Raw genomic sequence first — 17,734 nt, forward strand, 5'->3', positions numbered from 1 at the left:
AATTCTGATAAGCACTGATTTTGAAGAATAGCTTCTTTTTGATCCATGGGCTGATAGGAAACTTTTCCAATCCAAGAGCCACATTTTCTCACAGGGAACCTTTCTGGTTGGGGACACACCCCTCCGGAAATGGGTGATGCAAACAGATTAGGAAGACTAGGCAGCAATTGAGCCCCCATTGCTTTTGTTCATTTGTTTATTATTTATAACATGTATACAATACTCTAGCCAAAAAGGTGCCCAGAGCAACTGATATGATCAGGCTTTCACAACACACAAGGAAAAGGGGTGGGGATGGAGGAGGAAGCATGCCAGGACACTAGTTCTTAAAGTCCTTTTAAGGACCTGTTGGGAAGCAACTGGAAACTGTTTGGTAGGCCTGATGCGACTGGCTACTGCTCCTGATGGTGGACCAATCACAGCTGGTTTTTGGGCAGAGGCAGTGACACAGCCCTCCTGTGCTGCTTCCCCTCTGCTCTGCCGCCAGGTGGAATTGCAAAGCAGCCTTGACCCTCATCCATTCGTTGCTAAAGCATAACATGGCATGGAAAAGTCTGGGAGAAGGGCCATAGCGCAAATGGCAGAACATCTGATTTGCATGCAGAAGGTTCCAGGTTCAATCCTCTGCAGGTAGGCTGGGAGAGACCCCTGCCTGAAACCCTGAAGAGCAGCTGCCAGTCAGTGTAGACAATACTGAGCTAGGTGGGCCAACGATCTGATTTGGTATAGGGGAGTTTTTACCACCAGTGTGTGGCTGGTCCCTTGATAGGGTGATAGTCTTCACCAGCTGCAGCCAACCCATACTTGCCTGTCTTCTTACACCCGGTCCATGGGGTGACATTCCCTCTCATCATCTTATTCCTGGAAGTATTGCCCTTGTAGAACTCAGCAGGAAGGAGGATGGGGACAAAACCAGGGTTAGCTGCCTGTCATTGGCTCTGGCGCCACCTACTGTTTGTCTCCCTGTCTTCCTCCCTACCAGACACCACTGCTTCCCAAGCTCCCCAACGCCACCAAATCTCCCCCTGCCCAGTTTACACATCATCGGGACGCCTGCTTCGTGCCCCAACCCAGCACAGTATACAGAGGGGAAGAGGGAGGAAGAGAAAGAAGAGGAAAACCAGCACAGGAGAGCGGTGGTCTACTGCGCCTCCTCCTTTAGTGCTGGTGTTGGACTCTGTCACCGACCACGATGCATCCATTGGTGGAGAAGTAAACGTAGGGGTTGACCTTAGCGGCTGGTATGGGCGTGGACCGGAGGAAGGACTTGGCTTGAAGTTGTCAGGCTGTGATGGGGCAAGGTGCCCCAGGTCTTGGTTGTTTTGAATTACAGCTGTCCTCGTTTTATTTCCATCTGCTTCATCTTGCCCTCTCATCCCACTCATCGTGGTTCCCTCTAGGATGCTGTAGCTTGCTGAGCCGGTAGCAGGAGTGCAGCAGATTGTAGAAGTTCCTCCCAACCTCTTAATCCAAAAAGGAGCCTCTTCTGTGTTCTGCCTAATTCTGGCCAGAAGACTCACTTGGGGGTCCTTCTGGGTTTCTGTCTTGGGCGTCTCTCTATAGCGCCACTTGCTATAGACTTTCAGACTGGGTGGTGTAGCTGTAGTTACAGCCTGGTCTGTGGCCTTGTTGATGCTGTCCTGGGCAGCCATTGATGCTGTGTTTTCTTCAGGAACATCCAGGAGCTTGAGTGTCCCCAAAAAGGTGCGATGGCTGCCTTTCGAGTATTGCAACTGGGCTGTTGTGTGACCTGCCACAGGAGTCACGGGAGAGGATGTAGCTGGAAAGAGAAATCAGACTTTGGTCACCTTCTCAGTGTCTTGTGCTTTTGAACTATAGACCTATTGTATGGAAGTTGGCAGCAGGACAGTGAAAATGGATTCTGTGTGCCCTAATGGTGGCCGAGAGACTGATACGGGTAAATTGGAAGAATGGAGATACAGTGGTGCCTCGCAAGACGAAATTAATTCGTTCTGCGAGTTTTTTCGCCTTGCGATTTTTTCGCCTTGCGAAGCACGGTTTTAACGGTATTAACGGTTTTAAGAAAAAGGAAACAAACTCGCAAGACGTTTTCGTCTTGCGAAGCAAGCCCATAGGGAAATTCGTCTTGCGAAGCAACTCAAAAAACGAAAAACTCTTTCGTCTTGTGAGTTTTTCGTCTTGCGAGGCATTCGTCTTGCGAGGTACCACTGTACATTTCCCCTTAATCAATGGCTTGACAACATTTGTAACATAGGAACAGACAGCTTTCAGACGCAGGCTTTCCATGGATAAATACAGTGAGTGAGTTTACAGTGGTGAGTGAGAAGTCATTTAATGAAAATTGTATTAATTTGGTATCAATGTGTAATCATTTGTGAAAATTGGGTTGTACTTTGGAAAATCAATAAAAATAATTGACAAAAAAATGGAATGAGTTTACACAGAATATACTAGGCTATTGACAATTATGTGTGGGGTTTTTTTTTTTGGGGGGGGGGTTATTCTTATTTGGATTTTATATATTGTGATCTTTTTTTGTGAACCGCCCTGACACCTCCAGGTATAGGGTGGTATATAAATTCATTCATTCATTCATTCATTCATTCATTCATTCAATAAATACTGGTACAGTAAGAATACAGTGGTACCTCGGGTTAAAAACTTAATTCGTTTCGGAGGTGCGTTCTTAACCTGAAACTGTTCTTAACCTGAAGCACCACTTTAGCTACTTTATGGGGCTCCCCGCTGCTGCTGCGCCGCTGGAGCACGATTTCAGTTCTCATCCTGAAGCAAAGTTCTTAACCCGAGGTACTATTTCTGGGTTAGTGGAGTCTGTAACCTGAAGCGTCTAACCTGAAGCATCTGTAACCCGAGGTACCCCTGTATGCACAACTGTAATATCAATGTATGATAATGCAACAGTATTTTTTTCATTTTCACTCACTTTTTTCTTTCTTTTTTCTCATTCTATGTCTTTTTATAAATGAAATTATTATTATTATTATTATTATTATTCCTCCAAGGAGCTCAAGGTGCTCTGAGTGCTCTGATGGTGTTTCCTGCTTGGCAGGGGGTTGGACTCGATGGCCCTTGTGGTCTCTTCCAACTCTATGATTCTATGATTCAAGGTGACATACATAGCTCTCTCCATATTATCTTCACAACAACCCTGTGTGGTAGGTCAGGGTGAGAGGTGGTGACCGGCCCAAGGTCAGGGAGCGTCATTGCTGAGTAGGGATTTGAACCCAGCTTTCCCAGTTCCTGGTCCAACACTTTAACCATTGCACCTCTGCTAACTGAAAATCCTGGGGATTGCACCTGTGACATTCTCCCACTGAGCTACAGCAGTCCTTCCCTAGGAAGAGAGGTTGGTGGTTAAACAACTCTCTTTTGTTGTTGTTAAAGATTAAAATCAATGGGAGGTTTTTTTCCATCGTGAATAGCAGGCATAGTTGGAGTGGGAAGAATTTCAGCCGGGGTCACATCAGGAGCTAAAGGGTTAAGGCCAACTTTCCTGCCAGGCCACAGTCTCGGTCTGACTCTGGGGTCCATTGCACTGGCTGCTTAATGAAAAATCAGTGACAGAACTCTAAACCAGGTGTGTTTAGTTTTGGGCCTTAGGGGGAGCCGGCCTTCCCCACCAGGCGGCACTCCTCCCAGGTGTATCCGTGATGCAATAATTTTGTGCGAGTCGTGACCTCGATTGTGCAAACTGGGCCTGGTTGGCAGAGTTGTCCTGGCTGAATAGGGAAGGGTGCAATCTATGCTTGGAACGTCATCGTAGGGGTGGATGCCTCTGTGCTGAGACGCACAGGTGGTTTCCCCAGGGCATATCCAGGCCTTGTGAAACAAATCACATTCCGGAGGGAGCGGGCAGGACCTAGAACGAGGAAGAAGGAACAATAATATGGTGGACTTCGGTTATTGATGAGGGACAAGTTACAGACTTCCCTCATGCTCAACCTGTAGATAAGTTAACAACTTTTTTGCTATTCCTGAAATGGAAACTGATGGATCAGTGCTCTTTCTGGTCTGGTTTGAGTTCTTGTGCATGTTCCCTAAATACATTTTTTTTAAAAAAAGGCGCAACTCAGACAAAAGCGTTAGCAGCATCTGTAGCTCGGTAGGTCCTAGGTTCAATCTGAAGGCAGCCCTTTTTGGGGAGGTTTTTAATATTTGATGTTTTATCGCTTTTTAAAAATTATTAGTATAAATATTCTGTTGGGAGCTGCTCAGAGTGGCTGGGGAAACCCAGCCAGATGGGTGGGGTATAAATATTAATATTATTATTATTATTATTATTATTATTATTATTATTATTATTATTATTATTATTATTATTATTATTTATCAGTCCCCAGCATCTCCAGGCAGAGCTGAAGGAAGCTCCTGCAGCCAATTGGAAGCCACGCCGGACATTTGGGTTCCAAAGAATGTTTGCAAACCGGAACACTCACTTCCGGGTTTGCGGCGTTCGGGAGCCAAAACGTTCAAGTCGTAGGGTGTTTGGGATCCAAGGTACGACTGTGTTTGAAATCCTGGAGAGCTGCAGCCAGACATTATAGACAGTGCTGAGAAAAATGGACCAATCGTCTGACTTGGTATGAGGCATATTCCTATGGGCTGGGAACATTCTTCTTTCTCACTGAGGAGACACTTCTGCAAGGACACACATTTCGTATTTCATCTTGCGGGTGCAGCCATTGCAAAGAAGATGCAGAGCAGCCTCGGCTCAAACCAAGCCCTGAGTTGTGAACCTTTTGGGAAGGAAATGTACAGCAATCCATTGAATGTGAACACGTTTATAAGTACCACAGACTTACGTCTTGCGTTCTGAGCACCAGCTGCACCCAGGAGAACCAAGGAAAAGCAGAGGATGATTGGAGACAGCATTGCAGGTTGTTTTTTGAAATCTCGGTGTGCAAAGCCCCACTCAAAGCTTGACGCCTCAGACTACAAGAAGGGATGACCTGAGGGTGGAAGCAGAGCTGCATTGTAGCGATGATGGAGAAGGGATAGAGAACAACCCGAGGACTTGGTGACATTGGGCTGCACCAGCCTTCTGCCCACTAGTGCAAGATCCCTTGCATTAGCAGATGGCAGAGTTTCAAGCTGGCGTCATAAAGCAATCCAACGGAACAGTTGCACGTGCTGCAAGTTTTGGTAATGTACTTATTATACTTAGCAAGCTGCCTTACACTGAGTCAGGCCATTGGTGTCTCTAGCTCTGCAATGCCTCCAGAGAGGAATCCACATCGTGATCAACTCCCGCCCGGAAACCAATGTCCCCACTGTGGAAGGACGTGTGGATCCGGAATTGGCCTCCACAGTCACTTACGGACTCATTGTTAAAACCGTGTTTATGGAAGACAATCTTACTTGGCTACGAGTGATCGCCAAAGAAGAAGAATTCACACTTACCCTTTGCCCCATGCTATCTAGGCACAAGTCTGAGCTTGCCTGGTCTGTGTCAAAGGGGTCCCCCCCCCCCCCGCTTTCTGCAGGAAAACCTGATCTTCACTGCTGAATCAGAGCAGACAACAAGGATTTAAGGCAGGGGTCTCTTTCAGCCCTATGTGGAGATGCCAGGGAGTGAATCCATGCCCTTCTGCATGCAGGGCAGATGTCCTACTCCTGAGCTAGGGCCCCTGAGTTTTCCCATCTGCAGCAATGCCCCACCTGCGCTGTAAATACAGTGGTACCTCGGGTTATGTACTTAATTCATTCCGGAGGTCCGTTCTTAACCTGAAACTGTTCTCTCTCTCTATATATATATATTGATTTTAACATATAAATTATAAAATGTACCACAAAGCTTATCACTTATACAATCTTTTTAGACTTCCATCAGCACCTCTGATGATCCACCATTTAAACTTCTTCTTAACTTTATATTGCCTTTACATCTCTTAACAAATCATCCTTCCCCTTCTCCATTTTTGCAATACTTCCAATAATACTCCTCACAAAACTTCTTGCAAACCTACAAACGTTGTCTGACCTTCACAAATACTTTTCAAGTAGTCCATAAATATACTCTAGTCTTCGGTGAATTTCTGGTCCCGCTGGTTTTGAATCCTTCCTGTTAGTTTATCTAGTTCTGCATAGTCTATTAACTTCATTCTCTATTCTTCAATCGTCGGTAGTTCTTCTTGCTTCCATTTTTGGGCCAGTAATATTCTTCAGGATGGGAACAGAAATTGTGTGGTGGCAGCGTGACAGCAGCAGGAGGTCCCATTAGCTAAAGTGGTGCTTCAGGTTAAGAACAGTTTCAGGAATATTACTAACCTGAAACTGTTCTTAACCTGAAGCACCACTTTAGCTAATGGGGCCTCCTGCTGCTGTCACGCTGCCACCACACGAGTTCTGTTCTCATCCTGAAGCAAAGTTCTTAACCCGAGGTACTATTTCTGGGTTAGGGGAGTCTGTAACCTGAAGCATCTGTAACCTGAAGCGTATGTAACCTGAGGTACCACTGTATACTGCTAAGTGGCTTGTAACTTAGTGTTGTGTTGGACGCAGCCCATTAACATTTTCATGGATGAATCACTTCCTTTGAAGCAACATCACAATACAAAAAGAACGTATATAATTGCCTGCCTGCACGCAAGCGGACATATTTAACAATATTGCATATATCGAAGCAATTTCAAATCCAGTACACATGCTGACAGGGGCAAAAAAGAATCTCCACTTAGAAGGAGGAAGAGGAATTGGATTTCCCCCCTCCCAAGTGAATTCATGGAGGACAAGGTTGTCCATGGACTCTAGCTACAATAACTATGTAAAGTTGCTTCTGTTGGAGACAGGATGCCTCTGAATGCAGCTGCTGTGGGTCGCAAGCGGGCAGAAGCTTGTGGGCTGCATGAGTGACTGCATGCTGAAATTCCTGCATTGCAGGGGGTTGGACTAGATGACCCTGAGGTGTCTCTTTCAACTCTATGATTTTCCTGAGTATCTTGGCCACTGTGAGAGCAGGATGCTGGACTAGGCAGGCTGGTCACCTGAACCAGCAGGTGACTGGTAACGACAATAAAAAACCCCACACACAACCACAATAAAACCACCATTAAAGGCAATGGCTTTAAAACTTCGTCAGCATTAGGGACAGATGAAGCTGTCTCTTTTGGTTTCTCTCTGTTTCTCGTTTCTCGTATCTTCGGTTCTCCACATTCCCAAAGCATTTTTCCTTTTTCTTTAACCCCTCAGGAAAGTTCACGTACAAAGAAAATTCCTGCCAACAAGAACCACATTTTTGTTGGCACATTCCAACATGTACGTTTTTGCAAGCAATTCCCCACCCCTTTGCATATTCTTTGTAGGTAAAACTTTTGTTACCATCTTCTTCCTTTGCTTTGCTACTGCTTCCCCCTGAAGTGAGAGGAGAGACACTAGACCGTCTCTAGAGGAAATCGAACCCACCCGCCACTGTTTTGCAACAGCTGGTCTCAACACCCGACTTCTGGGTGGAGTGGGGAGGTTAAAGAGGGAAGATTGATGGGTTGATGTGAATGATTTTTGGACTAGGAGGAAGGTTGAGGTTTTGTTTATCTGTTAATTAATGGGTCTGGTTATTGCTTTGTTCATTATTTGAGTATTTTTTAAAAATGGATTCCATGTTTATATGGAATATTAATGTATTAATGTCTTACGTGATTCCCCCCTCAAGCTATTATGTACTGTATATCTTTTTTTGCTTTAAGTCACTTGGAGACCTTTGGGTGGCAAGCAACTGAGAATGAATGAATTTCTGCATGCGTTGTTTGGTTCGAGAACTGCACACTGCAACATTCAGAGATATCCAAATTTCGAAGGATAGCTGTGCTTTGGTTCGCATATTGGTTTGAGAAGTACAAATCGGGTAGTTTCTTATTAAAATACAAAGAAAACCACACCCTACCCCAATCACTAGCTAAAATTAAAAAACAACTGTAAAAGAACAATGCAACATATACATTAAAGAACAATCATTTTTGAGCTGACATTGTTGAGTCTTGTGAAGGGTCTTAAAATATTTAATCCAGATTGAGATTGTTTTCATTTTGCAATATTCCCAATGAAACAAAACGGAATGATTTGTTTGTTTTAACAACATAGGCTACAGGTTGCCCACTGCTTTTCTATCAGAGCTTCTTCGACTACAACTCCCATCACCCCTGATCACTGGCCATTCTGTCAAGCACTGATGGGAGTTGTATTCCTCTTCGGTTGGAAGAGGGACCAGGCTCTCACCCGCAGTTTGCCTGGCAGTCACTTCCCCATGGAATGCGAGGGCAGGTAAAGGCACTGGGTGCACGAAGCACTCCGGCTGCTGCGACCCCCCCAACCCCAATCCTGTTTGTGGAAGCACAGGTTATCCTGCTATTTGGTTTCTAAATGGAATAAACTACAGGTGCATGCCAGAGATGAGATGAGAAACAGAGAAAACAACTCAGCTACAAGGAACTAAAAGGTTTGGAATGAGAGTGGATTCCATTCGTTGAAATAGAGGATGGGGGGAGGGGAGCCCACAGTTTGCTTAATTAAAGATTTTCTCTACATTTATGATACGGCAACCCTCCTGGGAATGCAAGTTTTATTAGTAAAATATCTATACAAGCGAGGATGGAATAAACTGGAATATAAATATGGAATTTAACAAAACTGGAACTGTGTGTATGAGAGAAAGGAACTGAGAGGGAAGGGGAGGGCAACGCTATTCTTTGAAAATATGGAGCAAAGTTCTCCCTAACCTCCATTATCCACAAAGGAATGTGCTTGAGATAAGGACAATTGGCCATAAATCAGCAGCAGGGAGGAAAGGAGTCTACCAGCTGCGGGAATAGATGTTTCTGGATTAACTATCTGTAGTCTGGATTCAGACTGTTCTTCCTAGGCTGGCTGGGGAAAATGGGGAAGATGGATTGTTTCCTGGAAGCCGAATCACAGGACAGAGTGATGCAGTGACTTTTGGAAACACTGGGATAACCGCTTCTCTCGGGGTGTGATGGAAGCCATCAACAGTTGCAGGAATAAAAGATTCAACACCATATATGAAGGGGAAAACATCATGGGGGGAAACTGTTACACGCAGGAAAGAATAAGGATTACAGTTAGAATTCTTCACTTGAAATTTTATAAATTACCTAATATACCATTGCAAATAGAAATCACAACTGTAGCTGTTAAATAAGGAATTATTATATCTGAAAGGAATGGAATGGAAATTATTAAAATTTTGGAATGCAGAAAAAATGTAGAAGAATGAAGCCATCATATCTAGCATGTGAGAGGGCCAGTTTAATTAAATTGTATAATTTGACATTTGAATAATTGGTATTAATAACTGTATTAATTGGATAAAATTGGTATTGCTATAATGAGGCTGCTATTGGAATGATACTGGAAAATCAATAATAATAATAATAATAATAATAATAATAACCTACATAAGAAATATATTTTCTGAAACTGATAAATAAAGTAAGTTATGAAAGAAAAAACACTGCAGTACAAGATTTAGCTTTTCTAGAACTATTTCCAGACTGAATTTTAACAAAATGTCCAGAATTAACATTTTCAGTTTTGAACATCTAAGAGCTGCCCTGTTTAAATATGTATGAAATTGCATTTATTCTAAGGCTGCCAGAGGCAGAATAATGGGCATATATTTGTCAGACCTAACAAGGTTTTGCTTACTGAATTCAAAGAATGGCTTACCTAGCAGTTGTTCCTGAGAATCCCAGTGACTTTGTTCTTCTGTGGCAGGCAAGAAATATGGAGTGACCACTAGGTCACTCTGTATGCCCTAAACTTCATTCGCTATTGAAAGAGTGATAAGTTTCTTTTGGGAGATGAGAGCAGTTTCTGAGGCGGCACCCTCACATTCTAACATTAAATGAGGCATTGTGCAATATGAAAAGGCTTTCCTGGTCAGTGAGGTTGTCACAAAGCTGCAATTGGGAAACTGACAGTGCTTACCTCTGTTTCACCTGAGAGGAATCCCTCCCTATTTCATACCTTGTTCAGCAGCCTTCATTGTTTGCAAAGGTCGATGTCTCATAGGATCAAAGAGTTGGAAGGGACTGTGAGGATCATCTGGTCCAACTCCCTGCAATGCAGGAATATGCAATAGGTCCATACAGGTATCAAACCTGCAACCTCGGCGGTGTCAGTAAAAACCCATGCATATAGGCTTTGTGGTTGGTTTCTGACTAAAAAGTCCCGGTAGTGCAAGGACTTTTGGCTGCATATGGTGCGTGTTTTTCCTTTTTTCCTTTTAGATGCTGATTTTCTTCTTTGTTTTGTAGTCGTACCTTGGTTTTCTTTTTTTAAAAAATAATTTTTATTCATTTTCCAAACAAGTTTTATACAATCAACAAATTGTTTTACACTCATGCTTCAATTTTTGACTTCCCTCAGTTTCTCTGTCAAGCTTTTGAAAAATTTCTATTTATTGACGCATTTCTAAACATAATATTGCCTTTCCCCACTCCTTTTCCTCTTACTCTCTTTTTTGCAGTATTTCTTACTATTTCACAGAGTCTCTTCAAAACCAACAAGCGTTGTCTGTACATCACATATATTTTTCAGATATTCTGTAAATTTCCCCCAGTCCTCGATAAACTTTTGGTCTTTCTGATATCGAATCTTCCTAGTCAGTTTGTCCAATTCTGCATATTCAGTCAATTTCCTTCTCCATTCTTCGTCGTACCTTGGTTTTCAAACAGCTTAGTTCTCGAACATTCTGGCTCCCAAATGCCACAAGCCCGAATGCCACAAGTGACTGTTCTGGTTTGCGAACTATTTTTGGAAGCCGAACATCCAATGGGGCTTCTGCGGCAGGAGTTTTCTGCAGCCAACCAGAAGCCTCGCCTTGGTTTCTGAACATTTTGGAAGTCAAATGGACTTCCGGAACAGATTCCATTCGACTTCCAAGGTACGACAGTATTGCATGTCAAAACTCAATAAGAACAATTTAATTTACAATGAAAATGCAAATGAATACATCATCAAATCAATGCACTAAAAACAAGATAATTCATTTTGGCAATATAGACATGCCATTTCAAATTCATTATAAAATAACCATTAGAACATATCAGTTAATATAAATTAAACACAAGAAATTCCAGTAGAAATCACATATTAAGAATAAAAAAAGGAGCCACTGTATCAGTTAGATTTCCTGCCATAGGTCTAAAACAGAATCAGGCAAGGGTCTTAGCTGGTCAGATCTTGTCATAATAGAATGGTTTTGTCCTTGCTGAAAAGCAGCAGGCTTATATTTCTCAATAAATGAGAGAGAAGGCATTTGTTGTCCATCAAAGCATGATATGTTTGCTGGAAGGAATTCATATACTCACTCTGGATGATTCATGGCTGAGTTCTAGGTGTCACTGGGTTCTGCGGAATGAATTAGGCATATGCAACTGATCCCTCCTTGAAGCGGGCAGTACACTGGCATCAGCAGGGCTTTGGGGAAGGCTTCTCACTGCTTAGCCAAATCGGAGCCAAATTGCAAACATTCGTTCCAGGGCATGAATCAAGTTCCAGTTGAACAAGTTGCTGGAAGCAATTGCAGATCGATCAGGGGGCTGGGGATGTCGGGGGGGGGGGGCGAGGATGGAGAGATGGGGTAGGAAGGGAAGGGAAGGAGGGAGATCTAAAAACTCTTTTTTTGAGGTCAAAAAAGGAGCACGACACAAAACTGTAGAAGAAAGTCAGCTGGAGTGCAAAATGTTTGCATGCAAAATATGCAAAAGTTCATATGTCACATTGCTTTGTATATGTGTGTGTGTGTGTGTGTGTGTGTGTGTGTGTATCAGAATATTTTATTTCACTCCCAATAAAATGCAATTAATGCATCAGTTTGGCTGCTTTTAAGGAGCTAAACAGTGATCAAAATGAAAGTGCTTATTTTTAAGCAGTAAAGGTAAAGGACCCCTGGACAGTTAAGTCCAGTCAAAGGCGACTATGGGGTTGCAGTGCTCATCTCACTTTCAGGCCAAGGGAGCCGGCATTTGTCCACAGACAGCTTTTCCGGGTCATGCTGCCAACATAACTAAACTGCTACTGGCACAACAGAACACCATGACGGAAACCAAGAGTGCATGGAAACGCCATTTACCGTATTTTTTGCTCTATAAGACTCACTTTCCCCTCCTAAAAAGTAAGGAGAAATGTGTGTGCGTCTTACAGAGTGAATGCAGGCTGCGCAGATATCCCAGAAACCAGAACAGCAAGAGGGATCACTGCTTTCGCTGCGCAGTGATCCCTCTTGCTGTTCTAGCTTCTGGGATTCAGAATATTTGTTTCCTTGTTTTCCTCCTCCAAAAACTAGGTGCGTCTTATGGTCTGGTGCGTCTTATAGAGCGAAAAATACGGTACCTTCCTGCCGCAGCGGTACCTATTTATCTACTTGCACTGGCATGCTTTCACACTGCGAGGTTGGCAGGAGCTGGGACAGAGCAATGGGAGCTCACCAGCAAAAGGTTAATATATATCATTAAAACAACTCTTCATGTATGCAACATTAACCCTGCCCTCACAGGTACCTGCAGTGCCCAATCAAGTTGTGTATCCACAGCAGTGACTAGAGGAGGAACGACCACTGGGAAGACTGCAGAAAGAGAAATGAAAAATGCCTGTTGCTGCTGGCCCTTCTGACCTCTTTTTCAGAACATCTCTGGAGGCACTGCTGACCCGCCTTTGTGCTCCAGAGAAGTTCTGAAAAAGAGGTAAGAAGGGGCAGCAGCAACAGGTATTTTTCATTTCCCCACAGGGGTTGTGCTTGTTCTAGGTGGGTGCTAAAATTAGAATGCTTATATTTAGCTTGCAATAAAACTTTCAAAAGACATTAAGTGGAAACGCCTCTTTGGGTTGCAAAAAGATTTCCTCTTGGCCCTGGCATGGTTCCTGAGCCTTTATCGTCACCGTATATCATCTATAAATTACCTAATATTATGTGTCATTGCAAAATAAGTTTTAAAAAGCAGATCCCTGCCTGCAGGTAAGCAATGTGCCTACAGATCTTCCTGGGACTTTGCCACGCATTGTGCAGTGCAGTTTAATTCGCACCATTTACAGTGTTCTTTCTGTAAACAAAACAAGCAGCCATTTTTACCCCCCACAAGAAGAAGAAGAAGAAGAAGAAGAAGAGGAGGAGGAGGAGGAGGAGGAGGAGGAGGAGGAGGAGTTTGGATTTGATATCCTGCTTTATCACTACCCTAAGGTGTCTCAAAGCAGCTAACATTCTCCTTTCCCTTCCTCCCCCACAACAAACACTCTGTGAGGTGAGTGGGGCTGAGAGACTTCAGAGAAGTGTGACTGGCCCAAGGTCACCCAGCAGCTGCATGTGGAGGAGCGGAGACGTGAACCCTGTTCACCAGATTACACTCTTAACCACTACACCACACTGGCTCTCAGTGATGTCCTTTTTATTGAGCATTCATATCTGAGCTCATATTGGGGTGATTATATGCAATCCCACTTTCAATACTCTTTGCATCTACAAATGTTTTGGGATGGTCATTCTGCTTCGTTTGCAATAGGCACAGACTCCATAGTTTCCTGCTAAAGCCCTGCAATTTTTTCGTAACACAAATGTTGATGGGTGAAGGACACAAGGGAGAAACGAGAAACGTGCTAAGAGGAAGGCATGCTTGGCAAATCTACACTGTGATCAACTCCCATCCAGAAACCTATGTCCCCACGGTGGAAGGACGTGTGGATCCAGAATTGGCCTCCACAGTCACTTTCAGACTTAGTGTTAAAACCATGTTTATGGAAGACAATCTTACTCGGCTATGAGTGATTGCCAAAGAAGGAGGGGGGGTCTAGATAATTCACAATATTTCTCATTTCTGAGACTTTCATGGAAAACTGAAAGCTGATTAGTCAGTTTGGCCATATTTCAAAAGGAGAAAATCCAAACACAAAAGTGTATGGTTTTTTCTCCCCCAAAAAGCTACACTGCCGACATGGGCTGCCATACACCCGGATTTTGCTGGACATTTCTAAAATAATTAGAGTGACCATGTGAAAGCAGCGTTGATTTTAACACAAACAGTGGCAGTGGCAAGGAGATTAATTTAACCAATTAGTTTATTTCATGAAAACTTATACAGCACTTGATTCTAATAAAACCTCAAAGCGGCTTGCAAAGAGATGAAATAATAAAACCAAAAAACAATTACAGTTGTGCATTAAGATATGCAAGAGTTTAAATACTAGAACAGATTAAAATTACCTCAACTTCCTATTTCACAAATGTGGAGGCTCCTGTCTAGCTGAATGCCCTGCTTTAGTTTGAGTGTGTATGAGGGAAAGCAAATTCTGAAATAGATGTTGCATGGGACTTGTGATATAGAGCTAACTCTTGTTCCTAAAGAAAAAAAGCAAATGCAGCGCGCATATATATATATATATATATATATATAGAGAGAGAGAGAGAGAGAGGGAGAGAAAGTGAATGCTGCAGCCTGCATAAATTATAACTTGAGACCATCCCTGCAAGCAGGTTCACAGACGTCACTAGTTTTTTCTAGTCTGGCATCATATACAGAGCAATTCATTAGTGGACTGAAAGAATTATGAATAGGAAAAAGTCCATTTGTCCCAAAGTCCCTTTTTTGGTATTGGTCTTAATTCTTATACATTGGATAGAGATACTAATTTTAAAAAGTAACTGAAGGGGTATTATTAAAATGAGAAGCCTAAGATTTATGGAATTTTTAAAATAAAAAACCTGATCATCTGATTATTATTATTTTAATGTCTTTTGGTGGTGGTTGTTTTAAAAATGGAAAGGTATAATTCGCCAGATACTATATATCAAGCACTTAGTCATCATAGTGCATCTGTTTGCTGCTAAATAGACTTTTTCCCCTCTGCCTCAAGAGCTTTGGACAAAACCCTCTTGGTGTCATCAGCAGCACCTGATATGCATTTCTGCAGCATGAAGTAGGTGCGAAGAAGTGAAATCCCTCCGGAAAGAAGGCAGCCAAAGATGGGGAAACGCTCCCAGCGGTGATATTCATAAGCCATCACTGAGAGTCCCACCAAGTCTGCTAGGACCCATAAAATGGCAGAGAACATTCCCAGGGACTGCATTGCTGCTTTAAGGGCTGTGCTTGTCTTTCCAACACGCTGGGCCAGAGCTGCAAGGGATGGATCGTCCAGGCCAAAGTCTAGGAAGCACCAGGAGCGGAACTTACTAAACAGAAATATGGGGAGAAGGAAGGGAACTGGGCTTCCAAGAGCGACCAGCAAAACAAGCCCTTTGGTCCAAATCTTCTCCTTCACAGTGGTTTTCTTTTTCTCTAAGATAGGCAGGCAGATGCTAGGGAAGCGGAGCAGAAAGGCTTGCCTCTTCAGCCGCAGGAGATCGTTCTTCAGCGTTTCCTGCAGGAGGGGGAAGTCAAAGCGGTCGGCTTCCCAGTTGGAGACGATGAAGACTTGTGGGTCCCTCACTCCTTCTCTTACCAAGCACTCTTTGCAGTCCTCCTGGATGTGCAAGAGGACCTTCTTCTCATTGTAGTCAGATGGCTGTTGCCTCTTGGCGGCTGACAGGTCCAGGTCTGCTTTGGTGCGCACAAAGTAGAAGCTCTTGCCCATATCTTGGATCTCACGGACCAGGTCAGAATGGGTGGAGCGGAAGCGCTGGGAGCCGACGATGACGAAGAAATCAAAGTGATTCAAATTGACCTTCTCAAATTTGTCCTCCCCAAAAGTTGGCATTCCCCTTCCGGGGTGGTCCCAAAGGATCACTTGCGGAAGTGTCGGGTGTGGGTAATCCTTGACTTGCACCGTCGTCATCTGTATGCCAGTCGCAGCGGCACGTGGGTCATCGGCACGAAGACCCAGCATGGCATTGATGAAAGAGGACTTCCCGGAGCCGGGCTCTCCTACTACGGCAATGTGGAGCGGAGTGCTGTTGAAAAAGGGCAGTGGTTTTGCCAGCACTTGCGAAACAGTGCCTGCCAATTGGCCCTGAGAGATGGCTACCTCGAAGTCTTCCACCATTGTGGATCTTGGTGTGCTGCCGAGAAAGGAAGCAGGAAAATGTTAGTGACTGGCGTAACTAGAAGCATTCATTAGTGGCATGCTCTTCCTAAAATTTGCAGTGTGTCCAATATTATTATCATTTGCCAAGCAACAAAGCTTTATAGGTAGAAGGTATGAATCCCATCACATTCCATAATTCTAAAGTGAGCGCAAGGATAAAGTCCCCAAAGTTCATGGGACGTCAGGAGCTGGAGTTGGCAAACAATAAAACACCCGTTGTCAATGACGTTAACTCTTTACTCAAAAAAACCTAAACAGCGCAAGCCAAGTGAACACAGCAACTCTTCCCAGTACCTCTTGCACCAATGAGGAAGTTGCAAGGACTGAAGTGTTAGAATTCCTGCTCCGTGACTGCAGTCATGGGATTGTTGTCTATCACATGACGGTGTATGTTTTGACTCCACAGAGTGGGAAGTGACAGAGAAAGGATGTTTGTGTTACTGTGTTCCGTGAAGTGCGACTATTGTCCTTTGTTCTTTTTCTCTTTGCTGTCTGATGCTAGAGAGAGAGGGCGCCATGTTGCAGTGCTCCATGTGTGTTTATATGTAAATAAAGCAAATTAGCCAAAATGCTGAGTTGCTGAGGTCCGTTACGCAAACTGCGAAGACTCTGTGGATCCCTAAGTGTGCTGATGTCTGTTGGCATCGGTCACTGTGATGTTTTTGGCTGAAGAAAGCTTTTGAAGCTCCCGAAAGATCGACCAGGAGGGAGAGAACATGCCAGTCGGGCACATGTCTCTGCCAGGGTCCTACTCGAGTGTAGGAGAAGCTCCTGCCATGAAGGTCACCTTCCCCCGCTCTCTAAGGCTCCTTCTTCCCCACAACGGGAGAGTTATCAGTCTGAAGGTGGAGAAGAGGGGTTTCTGGTCAAAAAGAAGAAGGGGTTCGGGCAGTTTTATTTAAGTATTTTTTAAGAGTGCACCCTTCCTTTAGACACTGTATGTAAATTCTTCCACTGCTTGTCATTGAAGTCAGAGGTTTTCAACCTTTTTTAGTCCCCAGCTCCTTTGACCAAGTACCTTCTTTCTGCGGCACCCCTGTGGGGCTCAGGAGCCCAGTTATGTCACCCCTTGCCTGCAGAGCTGGCTTTTTCAAGCAACCCCCCTCCTTCTTAAAGTCTTGCCTCAGCCTCCTCTCCCCTTTCCTTGTGAGTCCTCTGGGCAGCTGCTGATGCCACCCCTGGTCTCTGATTTACTGTCCCTGCCTCCCCACAGGGACCTGGGACTTGTCTGTCCATTCCCAACAGCAAGGGCTGGTGGTCTGTCTGTCTGGGCTCCTTTGCCCACTTGCCTGCTTACTCTGAGGCCCTGCTTCAGCTCCTGGAAACTAGCACCCCCTGGCCAGCCCCAGAGGCACACTCACCTGGGGAGCTTGTAGCCAGGGATGCTGCAACAAACAGTTCTTCAAGCCTTTGGGAGGCAGAGATATGAGGGCATCGGAGGAGGGAGTGAATGAAAGAGGGACAGAGGCCAGTGTTGCCCACGGCACCCCTGACCACCATTCAAGGCACCCCAGGGTGCCACGCCACCCTGGTTGAAAACCACTGATTTAAGTAATTAATAACCAGATACACCTTATGTGTCTAAATTCTCCACCCACTTCCCCCCTCCCCCAAGCTGTACATTACAGTGGTACCTTGGTTTAAAAACATAATCCATTCCGGAGATTCGGTTGTAAACCAAAACAGGTTTTAACCCAAGGCGCGC

The 17,734-nt window shown here is 44.2% G+C and overlaps 2 protein-coding genes and 1 long non-coding RNA gene across 8 annotated transcripts in view; all 3 read right to left on the bottom strand.

Annotated features, from left to right (window-relative positions):
- The window catches only part of LOC310712383 (interferon-inducible GTPase 5-like), a 323,482-nt gene that overhangs the window by 11,206 nt on the left and 294,542 nt on the right, over positions 1 to 17,734 (bottom strand). The window lies entirely within an intron of this gene.
- Positions 183 to 10,177, bottom strand: LOC310711778. Its single transcript, XR_014528631.1, has 3 exons — positions 9,982 to 10,177; positions 4,806 to 4,952; positions 183 to 1,780 (listed from the first exon to the last, which is right to left on the bottom strand). It is a non-coding gene; the product is annotated as an uncharacterized lncRNA (long non-coding RNA).
- The window catches only part of LOC310712385 (interferon-inducible GTPase 5-like), a 190,647-nt gene continuing 186,965 nt past the window's right edge, over positions 14,053 to 17,734 (bottom strand). For 3 of the 4 annotated variants that reach the window (XM_083515386.1, XM_083515388.1, XM_083515381.1), the window contains one exon: positions 14,053 to 16,003. In XM_083515386.1, the coding sequence (XP_083371512.1) occupies positions 14,833 to 15,987 (1,155 nt within the window). In that variant the 5' untranslated portion in view covers positions 15,988 to 16,003 and the 3' untranslated portion in view covers positions 14,053 to 14,832. The remainder of the gene's footprint in view (positions 16,004 to 17,734) is intronic. The other variant, XM_083515387.1, reaches the window with a different exon arrangement.

This window comes from Podarcis liolepis (assembly GCF_965112155.1).
Source record: "Podarcis liolepis genome assembly, chromosome: 7".
In the NCBI taxonomy this organism is placed as follows: domain Eukaryota; kingdom Metazoa; phylum Chordata; class Lepidosauria; order Squamata; family Lacertidae; genus Podarcis; species Podarcis liolepis.